Source organism: Theropithecus gelada, chromosome X (assembly GCF_003255815.1).
Source record: "Theropithecus gelada isolate Dixy chromosome X, Tgel_1.0, whole genome shotgun sequence".
NCBI lineage: Eukaryota > Metazoa > Chordata > Mammalia > Primates > Cercopithecidae > Theropithecus > Theropithecus gelada.
This window is the reverse complement of record NC_037689.1, coordinates 36,957,825-36,983,963: the sequence shown is the minus strand read 5'-3', so window position 1 is coordinate 36,983,963 and position 26,139 is coordinate 36,957,825. Positions and strand designations below refer to the sequence as shown.

The following is a 26,139-nucleotide window of genomic DNA, read 5'->3' as shown; positions in this document are numbered from 1 at the left end:
AGAAAGACAATGATAAACAAAGGAATAGTAAACAAATGTAGCCCATGGTAGTGGCATTGTTTGATCCTGGCCTAAATCCCTACCCTTCCTCTGCCAGGGTTCCTAAGCAGTTCCTGAATTCTCCCTTCATTCACTGAAATTCTCCGAAGCCTGGGGCTCTAGGTCCTTTGATGCTTCCCTGGCTTTAACTCTCAGTCCCTGCCCTGGGGACACGAGCTAACCTTCACCTGGCCTTGGAACCAGTCCCCACTGTGCTGCCATTGTCATTGCTCTTGTCATTTACTGGTGCCAACCCAGTCACTCCTCTTCTGCCACTGTTCTTCTTGCTCTCACTTTATGACCTTGATGTCAACAGGCTTCTTCCTTCTCATTTTACTGTATTTTTAATCAGGCTTCTGAAAATGCTTGCACATAACTTAGTTTTTGGAAACATACTCAGCATTCGACTCTTTGCTTTGCCTTTTCATTCAGTCTCTACCACTCCCCACTTCTCCATGATATTTGGTTAAATTCCTTTGAGATTTGGTGCAGAAGACAATTCAACGATACCACACAATTAAAGGAGTTACTTTGCTTATCCTCGACTGGCAAAAAGAGGGGATGAATCACTGAGGAGAAAAGACATGAATTTAAGGACAGACTCTGCCACCTAAACACATTGTAAGCCTGAACAATGTCATCAAGCCTCAGGTTTCTCATCTGTCAAATGTAAATGATAATCTTATTTCCCTAAATCTCAGAATTGATAATTTCATTAGAGTTAAAAAATTGAACAATACAATGTATCTTATAACTCAAAGGAATTATTCTGAAGGAAAGAAGGGAGACTGAGCAAATCCCAGAAGCTTGGGACCTCTGAGATGTTCTTGGCTTATACTGGATCCTTGGATCTGTCCTAAAACCAACTCAAACCATGTTTTGGCTCGAAATGCCTCTGGCTTCATAATTGCCATTTAGATGGAGATTATCATAAGGAATTCTAAGCTAAGCCAAAACTCAATGTGGTCTGGCTTTGTGCTTCTAAAACCCCTCCCTCTGCTTCCTCCTTAATTTCCAATTACCATCAAGATCTGCACTTGGATCCCTGAGGCTGGGTCAGGATGGGTCTGGTCCTTGAGGGCGGAGGTGGGGTAACTGGCCTGTTGCTTTATTAGAGTTCACTAGACATTGCATGGAAATATTTGTCATACTAACAGCCCTGGAACATGAGTTGAAAATTCTCAACTTGTTGCAAAATAAAAGTATGTGAGAAACTCCAAGAGCTTTAAGCAAACACAATAAATGCCAGCAATGCATGATGTCCCTGATTATACCACAGGGCCAGAGAATTATTAATGTGACAGCACACATCATAAATCTGTGACTAAAACGGTGTGGCAGGAGGCCCTTTAGAGATGGAAACAGATTAGGCAGCACGATGATCAGAGTTGAATGAAGATTAAAATACTGTCTGAGAGACTTGATAAAGGAAATTATACAAACATTACGTTTTAAGGCCCTTAAAAAAAGCCATAGTTCAGTGAAAATTGTGAGCTTAATAGATTTGGTTAGCAAGAGCTGGACTTTGTCTAATTTAGTCTTAATCCTCAGTGTGAGAACAATGTCTTGCATATGTTAGGTACTCAATAAATAACTGTTTAATAAATAATAAATTATTACATTGATTTTGTGACGAGCGAATGAAATTATCTCTTTAAAAAGTGAAGAGTAATTTTACATAACTCATGTTTTTCAAACTCAGCTAGATTATATGCATGTCTGAATTATTCAGATGTTGCAACTCTAGAAAGCAATTTAATCTATTCTCAAAATATTTATGAAGTGAAAATGAGCAAAAAAATTCTGTTATTTGACCCTTGTTAATGGCTTAGTGAAAGAAAGTCTGTCTTTGGTAATTTTATCACTGATATTGTTTGTTCTGAAACAGTGGTCAGTAAGCAATGGCCCATAGGCCAATTTCAGCTCATTGCCTGTTGTTTTGGTAAATACTGCTTTATTGGAACACAGTTATGCTCATTTGTTGATGTGTTGTCTATGGCTACTTTTACTCTACAACAGCAGAATTGGGTATTTGGGGACAGAGACTGTATGGCTTGCAATGCTGAAAATATTTACTCTTTGGTCCATTACAGAAAAAGTTAGCCAACCCTTTGTGTAAAAATACTTCTTATTTTATCACGTGTCATCAATGAACATTAAATATAATGAATTAGACTGCTTCTTGAACCCCTATAAAAAAATGACACTGTTACCTGGCCTTGATCGATTGTTGGAATCATCTGACCTCACCTTATTTCATTGTGTAGTGTGTAACCCAATGAAGCTAAAAATTTACAATGATTTAAATTTCAGCTTTCCACAATTTAAATAAAGTCATGGATATATTTATTGATGGGTTCTAGTTATGTTCGTGGTATATCTCTAAAATGTTAGTGTTGCTGGCGTGGACTCTAAATAGAGATAGCGCATAAACACGTTAGTTTTGTTTGTTTGTTTGTTTTTTGTTTGTTTTCTCTCTTTTTTCCAATGCCCTGGGTAAAGTAAATACTCCTAAAGAGTTAGGGGATTTTTTTTTTTTTTAGTTTTTTTTGGAGACGGAATCTCGCTCTGTCACCCAGGCTAGAGTGCAGTGGCACAATCTCGGCTCACTGCAACCTCCACCTCCCAGGTTCAAGTGACTCTCCTGCCTCAGCCTCCTGAGTAGCTGGGATTACAGGCTACAGGCCCCCATGCCCAGCTAATTTTTGCATTTTTAGTAGAGACGGGGTTTCACTATGTTAGCCAGGATGGTCTTGATCTCCTGACCTTGTGATCCTCCCACCTCGGCCTCCCAAAGTGCTGGGATTACAGGCGTGAGCCAATGCGCCCGGCCTGGGATTTTTTTTTTTTTTTTTTTTTAAAGTGTAAGCCCACAAGGACAGGGTGAATGATAAAGTCAACAGAAACAACAATGTTCTGAAAGCTGAAAAGCACGCAGATAAGTTGTAAATGATTTGGCCAACCTGAAAAAAACATAATTTAAGCCAAAAGTTGGGAAAGATGAGTTCCCAAAAGGCTCAGAAGTGGGTGTCCCAAGCACCTCTAGAAGTGGGAAGGATGAGAGGAGTGCTAAAATGAGGTTCAGTCCAAAAATCTGTATAAGAAACAGTTTGATCCCAAATCTTCTCCCACATTCCCTGTGGTGGAGTGACTGCTCCTTCCAAGCCCAGGCAAAAGATGGATTATTAGTCATTTGGCTATGGTAAAAGAGATAGCATCCAGAATGGGGGATGCCTGACATCCATGAGGGCAGGGTGCTGAACTAACAAGAGGGTTAAGTGAATGCGTACATACTAGGTGCAACTACAATTCAGGCAGTTGGATCTGTACTTGAAAAGTGTTTCTCTGGGGGGAATCTTACCAGCCTAAGAGAAAAGACCTAAAAACAACTAAAATTAGCTGGGGGAGGGACTATCAATGGAACAGCCCAATCAGGTCAACAAGCCCCATTCCTGGGCTCAGACCTCAGATCAGCTCCTTTGTCCCTTTATTTTAAATATGAGCAAGCAGCCATGAATTCCCAGACATCCAGAGAAAATTTCTAACATGAAAGACAGAGAGTAAAACACACAGAAAAAAGCAATTTGGATGAAACAGAAGAAAACTTCAAATCATTAATAGCCAGGGGGTGAGGGAAGAAGGTGAGACAATGCAACTAATAAATAAAATGAAGGTGTTATTAAAAAAGAAAATGTCAGAGGACATAATAGAGCCCTAGGAAACTAAAACTATTATAATAAATTAAAAATTCAATAGAAAAAAAGGAAGACAGAGTTGAAGAAATTTCCTAGGAAGTAGAATAAATAAGAAATTAAAAGTGAAAAGATAAGAAGGACTAACATCAGAATAACTGAAGTTACAGGAAATGAGAAGAGACACAATAGGAGATGTAATCGACAATTTAAAAATTCAAGAGAATTTCGAAGTACATGAGTTGGCAAGCGAAAAGGCTCCCTGAGTCCCTAGTCCAAAAGGTGAAACTATGCCTATACCAAGGCACAAAATGATGACATTTCAGGACACAGGAGAATAAGAGATAATATGTAAGTTTCCAGAGTAAAGAAAAATTATGATAATTTCAAACAAAGGGCCAGGAATCAGAATGACATTACACTTCTCAATAGCAACACCAAAAGCTAGCAGGCTAGAGCAATGCTGCTAAACTTCTGAAGGAAAATAATTTCCGGCCTACTATTTGGCACCCAAACTATCAATAAAATTGGAGGGCTGAAAAATAAATTTTCAGACATCCAAGTTCTTAGAAAATCCCCCCATCTCCCATGCACTCTTCCTTAGGAGGCTACTGGAGGATGGTCTTCAAAAAAGGGTGCTAAAACAAAAAGGAGGACACTGCTCAAACAAATCCCAATATCCTGTGATTTTCCTTGTCTCTCTCTTTTTTGTTTTTTATTGCCACGAGAAAACATCGGGTCCTCATTGCCTCTAGTCTAGAGCTGGTTTCTTAAGCTATAATGTACGTACTAATCATTCCAGACCTTGTTAAATTGCAGATTCTGATTCAGCAGGTCTGGAGAACCTGAGGGTCTGCATTTCTGACTAGCTCCCAGTTGCTGTTGTTGATCTACAGACCCTACTTTAAATTGCAAGGAGGCTTCCGGACTACTGAAACAGCCTAATTGGTCTCTTCTCCAGCTGTGCCACTCTTTCACCTTCCTTTTCTCCAGTTCTTGGAACAATCTTCCTAGGACAAAGCTTTGATTGTGGTTTGACATTTCACCTCTATATTCTGCATCAAAAAGAAGTAACTGCCTTAGTTACTCTTTCGCACCACACTAACCTTTGTTTCAACAGTGTGTCGCCTAAAGTTTATCAATATAACGAGTTTTTAAAATGCTAGTAACATCTTCATGTTCGAGGTATGTAATTGATTCTTTTATATCCACTGGTGTTGAATTTCTGCATGTTTTTATTTCCAAATTCTTATTCTTTTAAAAAATGTAATTTCAAAAATTATTTGAATTGCGTCTAGAGTGAATTCTTCTTCCATTGTTACATTTGTGTGTTGTCTTTCTTAGTATTATATGTCTTCCATTGTTTTTGAATTTTGGTTTATAAACCAATCTTGAGAGCTCTCTCTCTCTCTCTCTCTCGCTCTCACTCTCTTACTCTCACTCTCTCTTACTCTCTCTCTCCTCTCCCCGTGTGTGTGTGTGTGTGTGTGTGTGTGTGTGTGTGTGTGTGTGTGCTTATATCCCCCAGACTAACAGTGATAGTGGAAAATTGCAAATTATGTTGCTTGGCTCAGTTCTGTTAGCAAAGTTATATCCCCAGACTGTTGGCAAAAAATTCTTTCAATGTCTCTTCACAAGTAGGGGAGATAGTTAAGCAACGAGGCTTGGTTATCTATTGCTATATAACAAGTCACCCAAAAACTTCGTGTTTTGAGAAAATAATGATTTATTATTTCTCATAATTATGTGGGTTAGTTAGGATGAGCTAAGTGGTTCTTTCGTTCCACATAGTATAGGCTGAAGTCATTCCAGCGGTTATATTAAGTTGGGAACTCACTTACTGCTGGAATGCCCAAGATGACCTCTCATTCTTCAGGGCTTCTCTCCATGTGACTTGCCATTATTCAATGTCTTGTCTGAGCTTCACAGCATAGCCATTGGCTTTCAAGAGGAAAGGTTCCAACAAGACGTATCCCAGTAAATATACACTTATTAAGCATCTGTGGTATCTCATTTACTAATGTCTCTTTGGCCATTCCAGTCACATGCCCAAACCCAGAGCCAATGTGGGAGAGGATTAGACAAGGTTGCCAATATGGAATACTGGTTTATTGAAGGTCACCATTGTAACAGTCTCTCACAAAACTGGTTCCTATATCAAGCCACACACGGAACCCTGCTAGTCTATTATTCTACAGGGGCTGAACCCTGGTTCACATCTTCCTGCTGCCACATACAGAATCCAGGACCTATGTGACTTTGTTCCTGATCATCATTTTGCATATTTGTTCTGTTTCTGTTACATGGAAATGTTTATCTTCTTGTTTAAATCACAGCTAAAACATTAAATTTTCTCGTTTATATTGTATCACTTATTGTTCTATTTGAAGCAGAATCGGGAGTTAGGAGTCTCAAAATACCAATTGAAAATGTGATCTTGGCTGGAAGTCCACCTCAACATCAAGCCCGTTTTCCTTAGTAAGATCTTCCACTAGTTTGCTCTAACCTGCATTGAAAATGCCACTCTTCTTCTATCTGCCCACTTTCCCTTCTCTTTTCCTTTGTCATCACAAAGCAGTGTTTGCTGGACAGCGCCTGTCTGTACCTCATTCATGTTGTTCTTGGAATTATCGTGTTCCCAAGAGTTGCACGACTCCATCTACTTATTCTTCTAGCTAAATGCTGGCAGCTAGAAATACTCTTTCCCTTTGAACTCCCAGTATCTTTCTTATATTTATCTTATGGCATTTATCACTTCCTGCTTTTTATCATAGACATTTACATATGCCTTAACTCCATCTTGGTTCCTTGCAAGTAAAGCTCGTGCCAGGTTTTCTCTGCATCGTGCTTTGTACACAGATAGTAGGCTCTCAAGACATATTTGTTGCCTTCCCACTCCAAAATTATCCCAAAGAGCTAATTTACATATGAAGTTACGAAAAACTGAATTTCAAGGGAAGATGGTATCTACATTTATTTTACATCTTCATCATCTCAGGTCATTTAATACTAAAACTGGTACCAATTGCCCTCATATTTTATTAAGTGCAATCATAAGATAATGCATGTAAGTATCTTAGTCTAATTTTAGTGGTTCCTGAGAAAATTTTCTCAGGACATACCTTGAGACCATATATTTAGGCAGGACACTATAATTACAATCATCTCCAGATTTATATCTTAATCTTGCTTCTAAAAATTTCTTTTCACTTTTTAGAATATAGCCTTAAATGGAGACCTTTACTTAAGATTTAACTGACTATAAATGAAGTCATGTACCCAGGTGAGACTGTGAACCCTTGGGAGTTGGAATCATGATTTATTTACCTTTTAATGCTCAGTGCCTAGCACAGAAGCTGGAGCTTTAAATAAATGTTCAATGTTTTCAGACTTTGTTGGAACAGCCTGCAGGCTCCTCAACACCCTTCCCCACAGATACTCAGCAACACTGTGCCTCTATTAATATCTATTTATAAAGGTCAGCCTATTCTATATTTGAAACACAAAGAACCTTTTAAGAAAAGTGGATTTCTTTTGACTATTGATAACATGTATAGGAAAAGCTAGAAAAAATAAAAAGCTGTTGAAACACAGGGACTATGCTTAATATTCCTTGTATTCCCCACAAGGCCTTTTACAGAGCAGACACTCAGTAAACGTTTGATGATAAAAATAAGAAATATTTGTTATATTTTGAAAAAAGATTCACGGTGGAATTTCAAGTGTGGATTGTGATCAGAACTATGGCAGGGGCAAACCAGGGGCTCAATAAACGAGGCTTAACCCTCATTTATACCTTCCAGGATTTCTACCCCCCTCTTTGTCTTAAAACCTATTACAAAAATGAAAAGGAGACCAAAGCAATGCTGTACCTATCTGGTAGTGTCGCTGTTATCTGTGAAACCAACTACAAATTATAAAGCTTAATTAAGTGTCCTTGAGTCTTCATCCTTGTAATTCTCCCATGCTTCATCAATATCAACACAGGGCAAAGTATCTATTGCTACTCTTGCCTTACTCATCAACTCATTCATTCGATTCAAATCCCACAACTAAAATGCTCTTTCAATGATGTTATTGCACTGTAATTTGCATAAGGTACACTCCATGAAATACTTTCAATACGTTTTATTGGGCATCTAATATGTGTCAGGGAGCGTGCTGACATTGGGTAAAGAAATTCATGTATTAAACTAAAACTTACTGAACATCCATTACCAAGAACAGATCCTGCCTCAGCTTACTATCTGGCAGGGAAGGCAGACATTTAACAAGCAAATACAATTTCCAGTTTTCAGAAAGAAGTCCATGTGAGATCTCAAGAGACAAGTAATCAAGGATCAGGGTGAGGAGGGAGAATGCAATCAGCAAACAACTTGAATATCATCTGATAAATGTTATACCAGCACATGGCCAAAGTACTATTAACACTAAAAAGTGAGAGTATTTCGTTCTCTAGAGGCTTGGGAAAAGCATCAGAAAGGAGCTGACATTTTCAGGGATGAATAGGCTTACACTAAGCTTAATAAAATGGGTGCCAGTAATGGTGGCGGTGATAGTGCTCAGAAAGGAATTTGTTCTCGAAAACGCACGTATGGCAGGGATGGGGGACTCCAAGTACCAGCTGTGATGCATGGATGACCATCACACCACTCTCACTGATTCTTTAGCTTCCTGGTCAAGTACCATCATAACTAGTTGAACCAGTTCGAGTGGAAGTTGGTATTTCAGATCAGACCACGTATGTTTCCCCCAGAGTGTAGAGTTGCCATATAAATAACAAGATGTCTAGTTAAATTTACATGTCAGATAAAAAACGAATAATTGTGTAGTGAAATCCCCAGTATTTGGTACATGCTTGTATTAAACATCATTTGTGCTTTATTTGAAATTGAAACTTCATAGTTTCATCTGTTTCGACTTTTTGTGTATTTTTATTTGCTACATCTGGCAAACGTCCCAGAGCGGTAAGAACGGGCACGGTTCTGCCCTGGCACAGCTGATTACAAACAAAAGGTCTCTCCAATCAGCAGCAAGCGGGGAGTGAACTGGCGTCCAGAATAGAGACGCTGTAACCAGGAAACCAGGGTGGGGAACCCACCCTACCGACGGCCGCTTCTAGGAGACGGGCGCAGGCGCGCGCTGACGTTGCAGCCCGCGCTTAAGGGTGGGGACGACAGAGCGTCGCTCTCGGACGTGACCTCAGCGCCTCTTTGTGATTGGTTACCTAGGGGGCGCGGCCCTTGGGCGCGGACGCCTAGATTGGTGCTGAGGGACAGCAGGGAGGGACTCAGGCTGTAGCCGCGGGAGGTCCGGACACTGGCGGCCATGGAACTAACCGGTGAGTACGCGTCTCGCCGCCCGTCTCTAGCGCTCTGGGCCGCTTTTGGATGGGGCTGTTCTGCGCCCGTGGGCTCGTGGCGGGTGGTGGAGGGGTTGAAGCCAACCCGGCTCGAAGCCCGGAAGTTGGGTCGGAGGGTCTCCAGAGTAGGTTGGGTCTGAGAGTGCGTTTAGGACGGCTCCTTGGCTCAGGCGGGTGGGTCGAGGAACTGGGGTCTTCGGAACCCCGGGCCTGAGACCCACGTCCACTCTCTGGCTGTTTTCCTTCTCTCTTTGGGCCTGGCCAGTCCCCGCCATGAACCCAGCGGGGTCGCTGTCTGAGCAGGGTCATCCCCTCCTTGGCCCGAGCGTTTCCCCGGCGACCTCTCAGGGAATCAGGGAGTGAAGCTCAGACAGTGCCCAGGAATTGTCGGTGGAAGTACCATTCTCTTGACCCACAACTCTTGCCAGGTCTCCCTAAGGTTCTTAAGGAACCGCTACCGCTAATGATTGCCCGGGACTCGTTGGCCGTGGTCGAGAATTTTACGGTAAGGTCTTCTTTGCCACTTTAAGTGGCTGGGTGGGAACCTTGGACAAATCACTCAACTTGTCTGGCTTCTCATTTATAAAGCGAGAGAGGTATTCACTAGAGCTCCAAGCCTCATTTCGGCTTTAAAAGCTAAGATTTTGCGATTGTGCAGCATATTGAACTTTTATGTCAGAGATGTTTGGAGTGAAAACCTGGTGGAAGTGGGCAGACTCCTCACAGAACGTTGCAGGCTGAGGACAAAATTTTAAATGATATTTGGTTCATTACTCACTGCTTTTGCTATCGTTCATCTTTTAAAACTGGTAGAACTGTAAGTTCGGGTTTAGGTGACCACAGTAAGAAAATGTTAGTTAAGCCACCTAAAAGTACAAACTTGGGGAATTTCGATATTTGGTAATATTGAATCTTAATTAGTAAATTCAGGTCAACAAACACTTCTGGAGTCTTTCTGAGAGTGTATTTAAAATGTAGATGAGGCCAGGCACGGTGGCTCACACCTGTAATCCCAGCACTTTGGGAGACCGAGGCTGGTGGATCACCTGAGGTCAGGGGTTCGAGACCAGCCTGGCCAACATGATGAAACCCCGTCTCTATTAAAAATACAAAAATTAGCTGGGCGTTGTGGTGTGCACCTGTAATTCCAGCTACTCGGGAGGCTGAAGTGGGAGAATCGCTTGAACTCGAGAGGCAGAGGCTGCAGTGAGCGGAGATTGCTCCACTACACACTAGCCTGGGCAACAGATGAGACTCCCTCTCAAAAAAAAAAAAAAAAAAAAAAAGTAGATGAATTTGTTAGAATAGACAGGCCTTTGCACATACAGTTAATTGGCATTTTCTGAGTTTGCAGGTGAAACCGGAAACTCGGAGCTTTAGGATGGTTTCTCGTTGTATAGTTGTGTTTTCTGGAGCCTTGGAAATCTTATTTGTAAAGCTGAGGAAGATTTTGACTAGATATCCAAGATTCTTTTTAGCTTTAGATATCTAAGAATGTATAATAGTACTAAATATTGAGTGGGCGTTTCACATTAATAAGGCTTTAGGGGACCCCTGAGATAAACATTTCTCACTTTAAATGGAGAAAATGGTCCCAGATACAGCCCATCTCTAGTTTTAGCCTTTATCTTTAGACACCACACTGAAGGGAGGGACACTCATTGAGTTTGAAAGGCCTGCATAACTGAAAGAAAAGTTTAAAAAGTGAAGGGGGCAGTTAGATAATCACCCTCTTTGGTTTTTGTGTTTTTGTTTTGTTTTGTTTTGTTTGAGACGGAGTCTCGCTCTGTTACCCGGCTGGAGTGCAGTGGTGTGATCTCGGCTCACTGCAATCTCCACCTCCCAGGTTCAAGCGATTCTCCTGCCTCAGCCTCCCGAGTAGCTAGGACCACAGGCAGGCACCACCATGCCCAGCTAATTTTTGTATTTTTAATAGAGATGGGGTTTCGTCATATTGGCCAGGCTGGTCTTGAACTCCTGACCTCAGGTGATCCACCCACCTCGGCCTCCCAAAGTGCTAGGATTACAGGCGTGAGCCACCACACCCGGCCTAAATAATCACCCTTTTTGAATAAGGAAGGAGAACATGTGGATTGTTTGCAGCATGTGCTCTGGTGACATTTGGAAAAGGTGCTCTCAAAAAGATAGTTAGAGCTCCAGGTGTGTTTTAGTGTAAACCACACAGGTAATACTAGCAAAACTTTATGAGATTAATTGAATTAGTGACTAAGCTCTACAGCAGGGGTTGGCAAACTTTTGTAGAGGACCAGATGGTAAATATTTTCAACTCTGTGGGTCATATGGTCTCTGTTGCAACTACTCTGCTCTTGTAGCACAAAAGTAGCCATTCACATAAATGAATGGGCACACCTATGATCCTATAAAACTTTACAAAAACAGGCAGTGGACCGGTATAACTGAGTTTGAATCCTGGCCTGTTTTAGTTGTCTGTTATTTTTTACCGAACCACCCCAAGACTTAATGATGTAAAACAACAGCCATTTTGTTATTTTTCATGATACTGCAGTGAGCTAGGCTCAGCTGGGTGGTTCTGTTGGTCTTGCCAGTGGTCACTAGGAGGCTGCATTTAGCTGGTAAGTTGGCTGGATGACTGGGCCTCTGGCTCTTTCCATGTAGTCTCAGAGCTCTTCTTTCTCCATATTGTCATCTCTTCCCTTGCCCCTCTAGCACAGTAGATGGATTTCTTACATGTTGGCTTAGGATATCTAAGAGTGCACAAGTGAAAACCACCACAGCTTGGAAACCACCACACCTTTTTTAGGCTGAGGCCAAAAATTTGCACATGACTTTCACTACCTCCTATGGGCTAAACCAGGTCCAAATGCAAGGGAAAGGGACTATACTATAGAAGGGCATAAATACCAGGAGACATGACCACTAATGAAACAGACTGCTACATTGTGTTACCTCTAAGCACTGAGTAACTGAACAAATTTCTTAACCCCTTTAAGCTTTAGACTTTCCATTTTTAAGATGGAGTTGATAACTCATGGAGTTTTGGAGAGGCTGCAATAAGATATAGAAGACTCTTAGCATGTAGTGGCTGATGTATAGTGGCCATTTAATAAGTATTAATAGAAGCTGGTAAAGTGTAAGAGTAAAGGGGAAATATGTAAACCTGTGTGTATGGATGTGTTTGTATATACTTAATTATTGGAAGAGACTGGTTTGTTGGGGACCATGATATGCTGTGGTGTAACAAACTTACTATTTAAAGTTACACATGTAGCAGTGTTTTTAGGACGAAATTAAGACATTGTAGAACCTAGTTTTGTTGTATGTAAATGCCAAGCAAGTAAACGTCAAATGAGTAAATTGATGATATGCTTTGTTTTTAATTCTGGGGAAAAGCTAACAAATTTACATTAACATTAAAACAGTATCTGTATCTGGATTTGTAATAGGAATGTGTTTTGTTTCTGAGCTGAGATCCTGTTTTACTCTTTTTCAGGTAATAGAGGACACATCTCTTAACTGGGTTGCTCTAAGAACTGATGCCTAAACCATCTCAGTATGGCCTGTAGAGGAGCAGCTGGGGATGGCCACCGTGCCTCAGCTACACCCTCTCGGGTTAGCCCTGGAAGTCTTTCCACATGTAGAACCCATGCCCATAATATATGCATGGTATCTGACTTTTTCTACCCAAATATGGGAGGCGTGGAAAGCCACATTTACCAGCTCTCACAGTGCCTGATTGAAAGAGGGCATAAGGTTATAATTGTCACCCATGCTTATGGAAATCGAAAAGGCATCCGTTACCTCACTAATGGCCTCAAAGTCTATTACTTGCCTCTGAAAGTCATGTACAACCAGTCTACAGCCACGACCCTCTTTCACAGTCTGCCATTGCTCAGGTACATATTCGTTCGGGAGAGAGTCACGATAATCCATTCACATAGTTCTTTTTCTGCCATGGCCCATGATGCTCTCTTCCACGCCAAGACAATGGGGCTTCAGACAGTCTTCACGGATCATTCCCTTTTTGGATTTGCTGATGTCAGCTCGGTGCTTACAAACAAGCTTCTAACCGTGTCTCTTTGTGATACAAACCACATCATTTGTGTGTCTTATACTAGTAAGGAAAATACTGTACTAAGAGCAGCACTGAATCCTGAAATAGTATCCGTCATTCCTAATGCTGTAGATCCTACTGACTTCACTCCAGACCCATTTAGAAGGCATGATAGTATAACTATTGTTGTTGTCAGCAGACTTGTTTACAGAAAAGGTAATGAAATGATAGCTATAATTGCATTGTAGAGTTTTTTCCCTGTAGAAAGCTGTTGAATACTTGTATGTAATGATTGTTTGGCTTTTCATTTTGTTTTATGGTTTTATAATGCTATAAATTATAGCAAAGAAAGTTCTAATATTGGTTTATATATCCAAGAAGAGAGACTTTTCAGGATGGTGGTGAATGCTGTCCCCCAACCTTTGATGTTTTAATGGTTACTAAAAATAAGAACAATAACCTGATGCTGTTACATTTCAGGTCTTTTTAAAAATAAAAACAGCCGGCCGGGCGCGGTGGCTCAAGCCTGTAATCCCAGCACTTTGGGAGGCCGAGATGGGCGGATCACGAGGTCAGGAGATCGAGACCATCCTGGCTAACACGGTGAAACCCCGTCTCTATTAAGAAATACAAAAAAAAAACTAGCCGGGCGAGGTGGCGGGCGCCTGTAGTCCCAGCTACTCGGGAGGCTGAGGCCGGAGAATGGCGTGAACCCGGGAGGCGGAGCTTGCAGTGAGCTGAGATCCGGCCACTGCACTCCAGCCTGGGTGACAGAGCGAGACTCCGCCTCAAAAAAAATAAAAAAAATAATAAAAAAAATAAAAACAGCCCTGCACATGTGGTAAAGAAGTAAAGGGCAGGCCGGGCATGGTGGCTCACGCCTGTAATCCCAGCACTTTGGGAGGCTGAGGTGGGCGGATCACGAGGTCAGGAGACTGAGAACATCCTGGCTAACATGGTGAAACCCTGTCTCTACTAAAAACACAAAAAATTAGCAGGGTGCGGTGGCGGGCACTTGTAGTCCCAGCTACTTGGGAGGCTGAGGCAGGAGAATGGTGTGAACCCAGGAGGCGGAGTTTGCAGTGAGCCGAGATCGTGCCACTGCACTCCAGCCTGGGTGACAGAACGAGACTCCATCTCAAAAAAAAAAAAAAAAAAAAAAAAGAAGTAAAGGGCAGAGGTCACAGATGGCTTTTTTCTTCTGATTGCCAAAGTAATGTCTTTTCATTGCAGATATTTTGGAAACTAAGAAAAGCACAAAGATGAAAACTAAAATCAGCGGTAACTGTATTATTCAGAGATACCCTAATGAATATTTTGATTTATAGCTTTCCTGTCTTTTTTATGTGTACGTACATATACTGAAAATCAGTGAGTGGGCTTGCTCTGCACATTACTGTATTGTAGCTTGCTTGTTTCATTTCATCATGTATAAGACATTAATAACATATTGGCAGGTAAGTGATGAAGAAAAGGGGATTAGATGTCCCGGGATCAGATGATGGGTCTGTCCTGCTGTGTGATTGAGGACAAGTTGCTTAACATCTCTAAGTCTCAGTTTTTTTCATTTGTGTAATTTAAGCAACATTGGGAACCTCGGAAGGGTTCAGTGATAGTTCCTATAAACTATTAGCCTAGTTTGTAACTATCCACTATTATCAAGGAGGTTTTTTGGGTTTTGTTTTTGAGATGGAGTCTCGCACTGTCACCCCCTGGGCTGGAGCGCAGTGGTGCAATCTCGGCTCACTGCAACCTCTGCCTCCCAGGTTCAAGCGATTCTCCTGCTTTATCCTCCCAAGTAGCTGGGATTACAGGCGCCCACCACCATGCCCAGCTAATTTTTTGTATTTTTAGTAGAGACAGGGTTTCACTGTGTTGGCCAGGCTGGTCTCAAACTCCTGACCTCGTGATCCGCCTGCCTCGGCCTCCCAAAATGCTGGGATTACAGGCATGGGCCACTGCGCCTGGCCAAGGAGGCTGTTTTTTGTACCTCTACAGCACTTAATGGACACTGCAGTTGAATGTGTGGAGGCTTGTTTACTAAAAGTCTGACACAGTCTGGTTATAAAAAACAGTGTCTTCTGAGTGCTATTTGAAAACCTGTCCACTAATCAAAAGTGTCATTTATAGTAGGGAATCATTAAAAAAAAATACATAAATACATACCCCCTTAAATATTTAATATTTGAATTTAACTCAAAATATTAATACACACTGAGTTGCCAGTAGTTTGATGTAGGACTGCCAGTTTTGAGTGCTGGGCCACTGGTTTCAGCTGCATCTGGTACACTCCCTTTCGCAAAACATAATCTACCATTGCTACTTTGAGTTTCTTTTGAGTGGGGTCAGAACTTAAAGGCATATGAACTGATATGCTTCAGGAATTTTAATTTGTTTTCAGTTTTATACAGCAGTTTAGGACACCCCTCATCTGCCAAGAACTTTTTTCTGTGACTTTCCTTTATTGGATTTTTCAAACTGTTCAGCTTAGTTTTTGTAGAAACTCTTTTTATCAGTTTATGTGATATTGAATTAAATTACTCAACACGATGACAAGTACAACTGACATCAAACAGATGTGTGAACAAACACAACTGTTTCTTGATAAGCACTAAGCTCAGTGGTGTGCCAGCGTGCTAGGGAGTGGCCTAAAATCTAGATGTGGGCCTTGGTCAGTTTACGTTTGGAATGGAGAACCTCGATTGACCCAGCAGTCCATTTAAGTGGAGGTTGGCAAGGAAACTTGGCCTGAACTTCCTTTTCTGGTTTGAAGGCAATGACATGCTTTCATTCTTTAATCAGGGACGTGTGAACCGACTGGTTCTGTATTCTGTATTCTGAATTCCTCTTGGGACATTAGGGATGTGTTTTTTGTAACTTAGGAAATGTACCTAATTTATTTTTTAACCAAATAGCATATCTTCTTGAGATAGCTAGCTAAGAAAGAGTATGACACATGTGTGATCAAGGGTCAGCAAAATTAACTACCCATACAAAGATTAAACCTGTTACCTTTCCTTCTCTAACGTGATATTTTAACCAGCTGAGCTAACCACCAGTGGAGTGATGGTATGGCCTTTCCTGTACTCAATTCAGTAACTGAACAGATATTTATCAAACCCTCTCCAGATGCCAGGCACCCTGCAGAAAGTAACATTCTTAGAAGGAACAGCCATACCTGTAGCCCAAGAATGAGTAGTTCTATTAATGGTCCATTCCTTATTAACAAATTAATTTCCTCAGGAGTTTATTGGACCAGATATCAAAGTCCCACTAGAATGTCTTAAATGAGAGAGAGGATAAATCAAAGTTTTCCCTATCCAGGCTTTTTGGCTGCCTTCTTCCTGAGCCTCCTCTTCCAAGTCTGTTTTGCTCTCAGTCAGGATTTACCAGCACTCTGTGCATGTGTAGGCACGCTCGCCCGCTTCCTTCTGTAGTGGTAATGACAACCTACATTTGTATTCTGCAGTTGATAAAGCCTGTTCGTGGTATAATACCTCATTTGACCCTCCCAACAACTGTAGGGTAGATGTTATCTACATGAAATTGAGTCTCAGAGAGGGTAAGTAACTCACCCAGGTTACACAGTAAGTAACAGAGATGACACACGTGAGTCCAGCTTTTCTTGAGCTAAGGTCTCCTCTTCCTCTACCATGCCCAGCCACTCATATCCTAGGTATAGATCAGAAGGTTCTTAAAAATATTGTTAGACTGAGCTTTAAAAGCAGTTTGAATCAGAGATTTTCATCGTCTGTTTTGTGTTCACATGGCAGTCGAAAGTCTCTAGGTTCCATTGTGTTATACCCTTCTTAGAGGCTCCAGAATAAATTTTTTATAGTGGTGGGGAAAAGCCTTTATTCTTAGAATAAGAATATAGATCGCTGGTAATAGTAATCAGTTCCATTTCTTATGAGATAGTTGTCAGGAGTAAATGACATAATGAATTTAAAGTATATTGCCTGTCACAGCAGGCACTCAGTTCCTGTTAGCTATTATCATTTATGACTATTGCTCTATGTTGTTTTTTATTTGTTTGAAGAATGGGCTCTTAACCTTGTATGAGAAAGAAAAGGGTGAGGAAGAAAATGGATTGAAGGAATTGTAGATGACTAAATGTTAAAAGTCATTAAACTACCTTCTGGTTTATCTAGAAATCTAATTGAGTGATTTGGTAGTAGACATGAAACAAAGATAGCTATGATTTTAATGAGAAGCCTTCATATTCAGAAAAGCTGTGTGGGAATTTTTGATACATATAATAATAGTGTGAAAGTACTAGCAGAGTTTAGTTAATGAATTCTACTTTGTATTATTTAATAAAAATGACCCTATATATATGTGTGTGTATATATATGTCATATATATGTGTATATATATGTCATATATATGTGTATATATATGTCATATATATATGTCATTTCTCCTGTCATCTATTTTATAACTGATCTGCCTATTTGGGGTGGAAGATTAATGTAAGAAATACAATTCTTATGTGTGTGTGCATTTTTAAAATTAGTAAACTTAGCTCTAGGTGGATTGTTTTATATTTACTTTTGAATATGTACGATTTGTAATTGTTAGTGAACAGTGAACTAGATTCTCAAATACTGTTGACATTGTTGTGACTTTGGATAGCCACTCACTTTTTCAGACTAATAGGGCACAATTTATTGTTTTCTATTACCTGAGATTGTGTTTATATATTATAAGAAAATCATTTTGGAGAAGAAAGGAACCAAGATGCATCCTTTTGTTCTACGGACTGTAGTGATCTAACAGTTCATGCCCTGCCGCCTTCATTTACCCCCATTCCAGGAAAGTGGGCTATAGCTGGTTTGAACTTAAATTTTGCTAATAATGTAGTGTTCACTGCAAAATTCTCTGTACCAGCCACGTTTTAAACAAAGTGGAGGCAGCAGTTAGATTTCGTTGCTTAGCCTTTTCCTATGGCAGTAGGTGGAATCACAGACTGATAGAATCTTATAGCTGAAAGAAACTTTAGGTACATAGGAATCTTTATAGATCATAAAACTTTCCCACGATCAACGGGCTTGCTGGTAAAAAAGCTGAGACAAGACCCAGATCTCCAATCAGCTGCCTGCTCTGGAGAAAATGAACTCAAACCTTAACCACCTTAAATTTACCCTTTTTAGAAGTATGCAATGTGTAAACACAAATGAATAACTTAAAGAATAGTCTGTTGAGATGGAACAGAAGAGGCCATATTTTGGGTGTGTGGAAGGTAATGCATGTCAAGGTCTACATCTTCAAGAATTGTAACTCTTGGGGGACCACTGCCAGTTTGCGAACAATTCCACTCTCCTGGGAAAGGTTTAAGAGAGTTTCTCTCCTTTATGGAGTGCGTAGCTAATACTTTTCAAAATGAGTGGATTTCTCAGTAGTTCTGGTGAATTTTTTTTAAGTTTAAATATTAATATCTCCAACATTCAAATTTATATTTTCAGGGATCGATTTGCTTAGTGGTATAATACCTGAACTCTGTCAGAAATATCCAGATTTAAATTTCATAATTGGAGGAGAGGGACCAAAGAGAATCATTTTGGAAGAAGTTCGGGAAAGATACCAGCTGCATGACAGGTATTGATGAATTTCATGTTGTCTTGAGGGAGAAGTTGTCAATTATCTCTATTTGGTTTTAACTGCATGCCTACCTTAGGTGTGTTGCTTCTCCTACATGTAATTGGTATACATATAATTGATATAAATCTAATGCAAGGACTTTTCAAAATTTTTATATAAAATAGGAAACCTAGTTGAAGAATTCACAATTTTATTTTTTCCATTAGCCCAATATTATTTGACTTTGGGGGGCCATTGTTGGAGGCACCATGAAAGGCACAAAAAACAACTGCTTTAACTGGAAGCGTTTGCAGATTTCCAGGCCATACTGTATAGTGATTTAAGTAATAGGGCTCAAATCATGTAAATTGCTCTGCACATACAGATTTGGACAGGTCTCTTCCTCAATAACCACACAACACAAGGCATGTACATGTAAAGCGTCAATTTTAATAAAAGGGCCATTTTCCTGTTTAGAAATGGCACTTTAACATTTTAATTATCAAAGCTTATTCATATTATTACATACAAACTAGTTTTGGAGAAGATAAAGTTTGGTATGTGTAACAGAAGTTAGAAATAATGTTCACTGTATGAGTTTTAACCCAACTGCTTTATAAGGCTGTTTCTATTACATCAGTGTTTAGTGATACTAATCTTTTGAGGTGGAGAACATTAGCAGCAATAAGAATTTAAGTGTCATATAAATAGCAGACTTGGTTTATAAATTAAGTTTCTTTTGTAGCATGAGTTTTCACTGCCTTCTTTCTTCCCCTCTCATTTGAAAAATCAGGGTGCGTCTTTTGGGAGCTTTAGAACACAAGGATGTTAGAGATGTCTTAGTTCAAGGACATATTTTTCTTAATACCTCCCTTACTGAAGCATTCTGCATGGCGATCGTGGAAGCAGCCAGTTGTGGTTTACAGGTAAAAAGCTTTGAGGGCATTCATGGTTGGGATTTCTGTATATTTTGAAAAATAATGAGACACATTTCATAATAATGTTTTAACTGGTTTTGTTGATCTTGCTGAGGGCATGATTATGGTGGAGCATGCGTTCTTTCTTTCTTTTTAAGATTGTAAGTACCAGAGTTGGTGGAATTCCTGAGGTGCTTCCAGAAGACCTTATTATTTTATGTGAGCCTTCAGTAAAATCTTTGTGTGAAGGATTGGAAAAGGCTGTTTTGCAACTGAAGTCAGGGACATTGCTGGCTCCAGAAAACATCCATAACATAGTAAAGACTTTCTACACCTGGAGGAATGTTGCGGAAAGAACTGAAAAGGTATGTCACATGGTGAGAAAAGATTGTGTCTGAACTCTTACTTGATGTTTCACATACACATTTGCTTTTTCTTACATAGACGTTTACCATTTCTGTTCTATTGCTTAAGTTGATGAAACCTCTTCCAGATGAAAAGAAACAGATTTTGGTACACTTAGTGGGCTAAGTATCTAGTCAAGTTATTGCGTTTGACATTTGAAAATAGCAGTAATACAGTCTGGCCCCGTCATTAAAATGGGCATAAAGAAGTTACAAAATGTTCTGAAAGTCACAATGAATAGAGACAAGATGAGTGTTAAATCTACTCTTAGATATTTTCTTGAAGCTGTTGATAATTCTAAAGCAAACAACTCTATTAGGAAATGCATGGTTTTGCTGATGCAGCAACTTTATAACTTGTGAATATTTTATTCAGGCTACTTCCTAAACCTCTTGTAGTCCTTTTGCTAACTAATGTGATTTTCTCCAGGGAAAGGATTTTTGCATCTTTGGGCTGATTGAGAACATAGTAAGTTAGAATTCAAACTGTACGTGACAAAAGTGGGAAAAATCACAAATGAAAAGCAGCAACAGAGAATTGACGGGTATAGGAAATAGATTAACACCCTTAGGTAGGAGATTACAGTTGTGGGAAATGCTTCCTGAATTTGAATTAGGGACTGCTTTTATTCTCAGTTTCATCCTTTACATCCTTTTCATGATGTTCTCTGCTTCATGCCTCTTATTACCATGTAACAAGCTGAACAGAAACAACTCAGCTTCTTAGTATGTAGAAATTGTGAACCAGAAAGATAACCAGGTGGAACATGGAGAAGGTAGTAGTTTAGACTAATGCTACCAACGTGATATTCAGTGGAGCAATGAGTTTTTAACCTAGAGTAGATAGCAAGTTGGAGCTGAGGAGAATAGCTCTTTACTGTAAGGCTTTCTTACTTGGTTTGAATGATGGATTCCAGTGTATAAGATGAACTCATTTGAATGGAAGTTCTAAAAACTTATCTCTAAAAATTGTCTTACACGTTTTCCATTGAAACCTGAGATATTTGCAACAGTCAAACATTTTTGACTGAAGCATTTTGAGACATTCTGACCTTCTACAAGTCTTGTACTATCTCCCCCATATGAAACATGGAAAGTTGGAGTGTAGTGCTTACCTGTTGAGGAGTGCATGTCAGAGTCCCTGGGCAGCCTTTTCAGACTCTCTCTACTCCATCTTGATGTCCCCCTGCCTCCCCAACCACTCCCTATATTCCAATGTTATCCTTTAGGAGCAGAGATAGAATTGGGGATATAATTGGCAGGGATATTTGGTTAGACAGGTTATTTTGATGATACCATCCTGATCTCCACTCCCTTTGAGAACCACGGCACTGTAAGTTGCGACTTGACCTTCTTGATTGACATCATATAAACCTCAGAAGCCTGAGCCACTGTACGTAATAAGTTAACAAGGAAAGAACTATGGTGACGGTTTGTCAGTATATATTAAAGGGGTTAATTGGGATTTTTTTGGTAACCACATTTTTCTTTTAGTTATACTTAAAGTAATAGTACAGCATCTGTATTTTTTTACTTCTATGGTAATTTATAGTACACTTTTAGAAAAAAGTAAATCCTTGCCTATAATCGATTGTCATTGCTAACATTCTCTTCATAGTAGTAAATTGTTATTTTATCACTTAAAACTATAAGTAGATTAATTGACCTGAAATAAAGCTGGACAAAAAGTCAGTTTGTAGTTACTCTTTTAACCCTACGACATTTTAATTCATTTCAATTCCTCCTTCTTAGTTTAACTGTGCTATTTAGAAAATAGATCATGAAATGAATTTGGAGTTCATGTTGTAAACATACTTTTTAAATTGCAATTCACCAGTCTCAGCATAATTCTCAATGTAATTCTTATTAAAATGTTTGTATTCAGGACGTCCTCAGGGTAAAAGAGCTGGATGAAAACATGCCGTACCTTTCAAGGGCTGTTGACCTGTACAACATGCACCGCATGTTATAACTTTCTTGAGTTCAAAAGGAGACGGTTTACAGGTCTGATATATGAGAATAAACAGAAGTAATACTCAAATTACAAAATATGAATGTTGGCCCATTTGATGTGTTCTGAACAAGTATGTTTAAAGATCTTTGTTTTTTGAGATTTTAGAGCTTAGTACTTGGCAGTGTTTAAAAAGCATGCCACCTACTTGCTCAGCAAAAAACGTTATTTCATTTGTCAACGTTTGACCTATAGTATCTGCTGAAATTTCCCCCATCTCTTTATCTTCTTTTATTTGAAATCCATGGAATGCTTCTGTATGTCCTCACCATCCATGCTCAGCAACATGTACGGCCTCATGTGGCTGTTGAAAGAGGAGCCTCTGTGTTCCCAGAAGTATGCTAGATTGTAGCTCTCTGCTCGTGGTTGATGTCTGCCAGATGCCGGTGAGAGCATCTCAGCTTAGTCAAGGAATCTTCAAAGGCAAATCCTGCTTCAGTACTGCTGAATTAAATATTGACCCTACAGTGGTGACCCCAAAAGCTGTTCAGACTTTGCGGGACTTTGGAATTCTAGTAGTTGGCTAAAATTGATGGTGACTCCCTAGGGGAGAGGAACTGTGGCTTATTCTTTGTATCACACAGCCTCTAGCCTGGTGTCTTGCCCAGAATAAGTACCCAGTAAGTTTTGAATCAAATGGCAATGATTATTGTAATTAAGTTCATTAAGGATATCATTACTATGACAGCAACAAAACACAAGCAACTTTTGTTTGCGTTTGTTTATAAAATGTTCCTGCAGGATCCGGTCATTGTTTATCATGGGACAGGTGATGGGGTGATGGGTGAAAGTGCTCACACTTGCCTTCTCTCCCTCTAGGTATATGACCGGGTATCAATGGAAGCTGTGTTGCCAATGGACAAACGACTGGACAGACTTATTTCTCACTGCGGCCCAGTAACAGGCTACATCTTTGCTTTGTTGGCAGTTTTCAGCTTCCTCTTCCTCGTTTTCTTGAGATGGATGACTCCAGATTCTATCATTGATGTTGCAGTAGATGCCACTGGGCCACAGGGTGCCTGGACTAATAACTATTCTCACAGTAAAAGAGAGGGTGAGAATAGTGAGATATCTAAAACCAGGTAGAAGAAAGCCTAGATTGTAAGATTTTCAACATTTCTAATAGTTCTATTAAGACTATGGAAAATAACCTTGCTTTTGGGGGGTTTTGGTTTTTTTAGAGTTAATTTAGTAAGTTATGCTACCTCTATATCATTCAATATTTTCTGTTGAGGAAAGATTAAAAAGTTATGCAATTCCTGAGTGTAGAAACTTCTTGCACTTATTTAAAATTTAGGAGAGAACATTTAAGCCACTCAGGTATGAAATTTTTCAGACTACTGAAATCCCTGTAGCAGAGATGTTTTAACATTATATTTTGAGAGCTTTGGGTGCTGAAGGGCCAAACGTTTTCTGGGCATTTTTTGGCCAGTTTTTAATGTTACACCATTAGACACTCACCAGATGTTTACAAGTTTTCTTTAGGGAACTATAACAATTATATGAACTGTTTTATATCATGTTCATATACGTTTATTAGAAATCTAAATCACATCTTTAAACATTTATTAGGTTCACTCAGTAGGTGTTACATATAATTAACAGGTTCCTTGAGTAAGATAGTCCATTAGTAACCAGCACATTTTGAACCCCTGCTCTGTGCAGAATGTTGAACTACATGTTTCCCGCCATTAAGGACCAGGGGTGCATTCACTCTCTGTTTACCATTCAAATGGCTTACTTCATCATAATCATTGTTGATATGAGATAAATATCCAACATGCCAAAAATGCTCATGCCAGTTAATGCCGGGAAAAAAATCACCAACACACTACTAGTACCTGTTGTATGCATTCTCCTAGGTAGAGCCTTCATCTTCAGTTGTGTTTATGAAGATATTTTTTGCTTTTTCAATACTGGGGACCGATATCACTGTTGATAGTACAGAGAAACCCTCCACATTTTTCAGTGCATATTTGAGTTTTCTATAAATGCCTTCGTGTTTTCTGAGCGGAATGTATGAGGTGTGCCATCCCAAAACCAGCTGCTACCCTGTCCTTTTAATGTAAGTCACTCCCCTTCACTGTGGCCTCGCTGATGTCTGATAAGTATTGTCAGTGTGCAAAAAGCTTTACTTCAGAATGTTTTATTTATAGCAAACCGAGTTGAAAATTTTAGCAACAGTCTTTGTTGTTGGATCGTATTAACTGTAATTGTTGTTGCCCAGAGCCATGGGTTTTTTAACCCCAAATTATCCACATGGTGTGTATTATCAATTCTTTGAACTCTTAAGGTTTTTGTGAGAAAAGGACTGTGAATTCAAAACAGTGAGGCACTTGTGGGTGCACTACATAGATTCTGACAGTGTTGTGATACTGTATAGGATTTTTAAAAACGACAACATTCACAAAATTTGTTACTTTTTAAAAAATAACATGCCTATTACCTGGTTGCACTGATATAAAAGAAATATATTTGTGTTTTGTTTGTACTAAAATGCAAAAGCAAGAGTGCAGTTTTTGAAATCTAGAAGTTAGGGGTACTTTTGTTGGAGAAAAATGGACTGATCTAAACCATTCAGTCTTACTGGGATTTTTATGCATAAAAACTCACATATAAACATGAAATAAACAGTGCCAATATTCATTGTAAAGTGAGAAACTATAATATTTGGCTATTATTCTATTCAACAGGTTTTAGACGCACGCCACCATTTTTTCCTTATATTTTTGCTTGATTTTTTAAAATTGTCATTTAATTCTTAAATTGTCATTTATTTGAGATGGAAATAAGATCTAAAGTTAGTTGCCTTTGCTTGTAAGACATGTAATTTGCAAATTACTACTTTTAACAAACGGAAGTAAATTTGTTTTACGTAAATCTTGATTTTCAGCCTTCCTGGATACCTTAATTGTAACTGTCAGTGTTGCACTGGTCGGTATGTGGAAACACATTGCTCTACCCTGCTACTTACGTTGATTTTAAAGTGAATTTACAGTGATGAGGAATTTGTGAAAACTATATTGTATTTCTTTTGATGTTTCAAAAGGTTGCCTATGAAAAACTGATTTGTTAAAACATGCTACATGTCCAAAAATAAAGACCAGAATGACATTTTGCTAATTTTCTGAGTTTGTCTTATTTTATGACCAGACTGTTATTTACTAGTGGAACAGGCTATCCCTGCCCCCGACACATTCTTTTCCAATGCAATTTGGATGTGTTGCTTGGTCTATTAGTAAAACAAGAAATACCCTTTGGGCGATGAATTACTCTGTCATTTTTTGTTTCTAGAATATCTTCTCTCTCTTACTCATGGAATAGCAAGTTCAATTGTGCCTTTGTTTCCTTACCCAAATAAGCCCTTGTTTTTCACTGCCCTAGCGTTATCATGTGAGACAAAGGAAAATATCTACAAACTGTATTGCGTATGTGAGCTACATAATTATGCTTTCTACTTTGCCCAACACAAATTTGTAAACTTTCTTAAAACATTATGAGACTTGTGATTTTCTTTTTTCTTTTTTTTTTTCAGCTCATCAGCTATTGTTAGTGTATTTTCATTTATTTATTTATTTATTTATTTATTTATTTATTTATTTATGAGACAGAGTTTCACTCTTGTTGCCCAGGCTGCCCCGGGTTCAAATGGTTCTCCTGCCTCAACCTCCTGAGTAGCTGGGATTACAGGCACCCACCACCACACAGGCTAACTTTAGTATTTTTAGTAGAGACGGGGTTTCACCATTTTGGCCAGGTTGATCTTGAACTCCTGACCTCGTGATCTGCTGTTAGTGTATTTTATGTGTGGCCCAAGACAATTCTTCCAATGTGGCCCAGGGAAGCCAAAAGATTGGATATCCCTGATTTAGTTTCTCCCACCCCTTTTGTGGAAAGCAGTGGAAAGCAGTCACCTATGTTTATGTTTTGATTTATCTTACGCCAAAACTTATTTTTGGCAAAGTCAGGGTAGTATAGGTCTGTGTTTACTTTTGTGAAGTATTTTTAAAGCCTCTTTATCCATCTCTGCATTCCCAAATGAATGTGGCTAGATGTTAAATTATATCCTGTGGCTGGATTTTTTAATATAAAATTATGAAA

General features: G+C 39.4%; 1 protein-coding gene across 2 annotated transcripts; it reads left to right on the top strand.

The window, feature by feature from the left end:
* Window positions 1–9,018: 9,018 nt before the first annotated feature.
* On the top strand, window positions 9,019–25,166 carry PIGA (phosphatidylinositol glycan anchor biosynthesis class A). Of its 2 annotated transcripts, XM_025372236.1 has the most exons (6): window positions 9,019–9,072; window positions 12,566–13,342; window positions 18,592–18,724; window positions 19,500–19,632; window positions 19,782–19,988; window positions 22,858–25,166. In XM_025372236.1, the coding sequence occupies exons 2-6, from the start codon at window positions 12,628–12,630 to the stop codon at window positions 23,122–23,124; spliced, it is 1,455 nt and encodes a 484-aa protein (XP_025228021.1). In that variant the 5' UTR covers window positions 9,019–9,072; window positions 12,566–12,627; the 3' UTR covers window positions 23,125–25,166. The 2 variants fall into 2 exon arrangements, with proteins under 2 accessions (XP_025228021.1, XP_025228022.1); XM_025372237.1 differs by lacking the exon at window positions 12,566–13,342.
* Window positions 25,167–26,139: the final 973 nt, after the last annotated feature.

What these genes read in the sequence shown, in the direction of transcription:
- PIGA (XM_025372236.1), top strand. Translation starts at nt 12,628, where the DNA reads ATGGCCTGTAGAGGAGCAGCTGGGGATGGCCACCGTGCCTCAGCTACA. An exon ending in CAGACTTGTTTACAGAAAAG is followed by an intron (nt 13,343 to 18,591) that starts GTAATGAAATGA and finishes TTATATTTTCAG; the next exon opens with GGATCGATTTGCTTAGTGGT. An exon ending in AGATACCAGCTGCATGACAG is followed by an intron (nt 18,725 to 19,499) that starts GTATTGATGAAT and finishes TTGAAAAATCAG; the next exon opens with GGTGCGTCTTTTGGGAGCTT.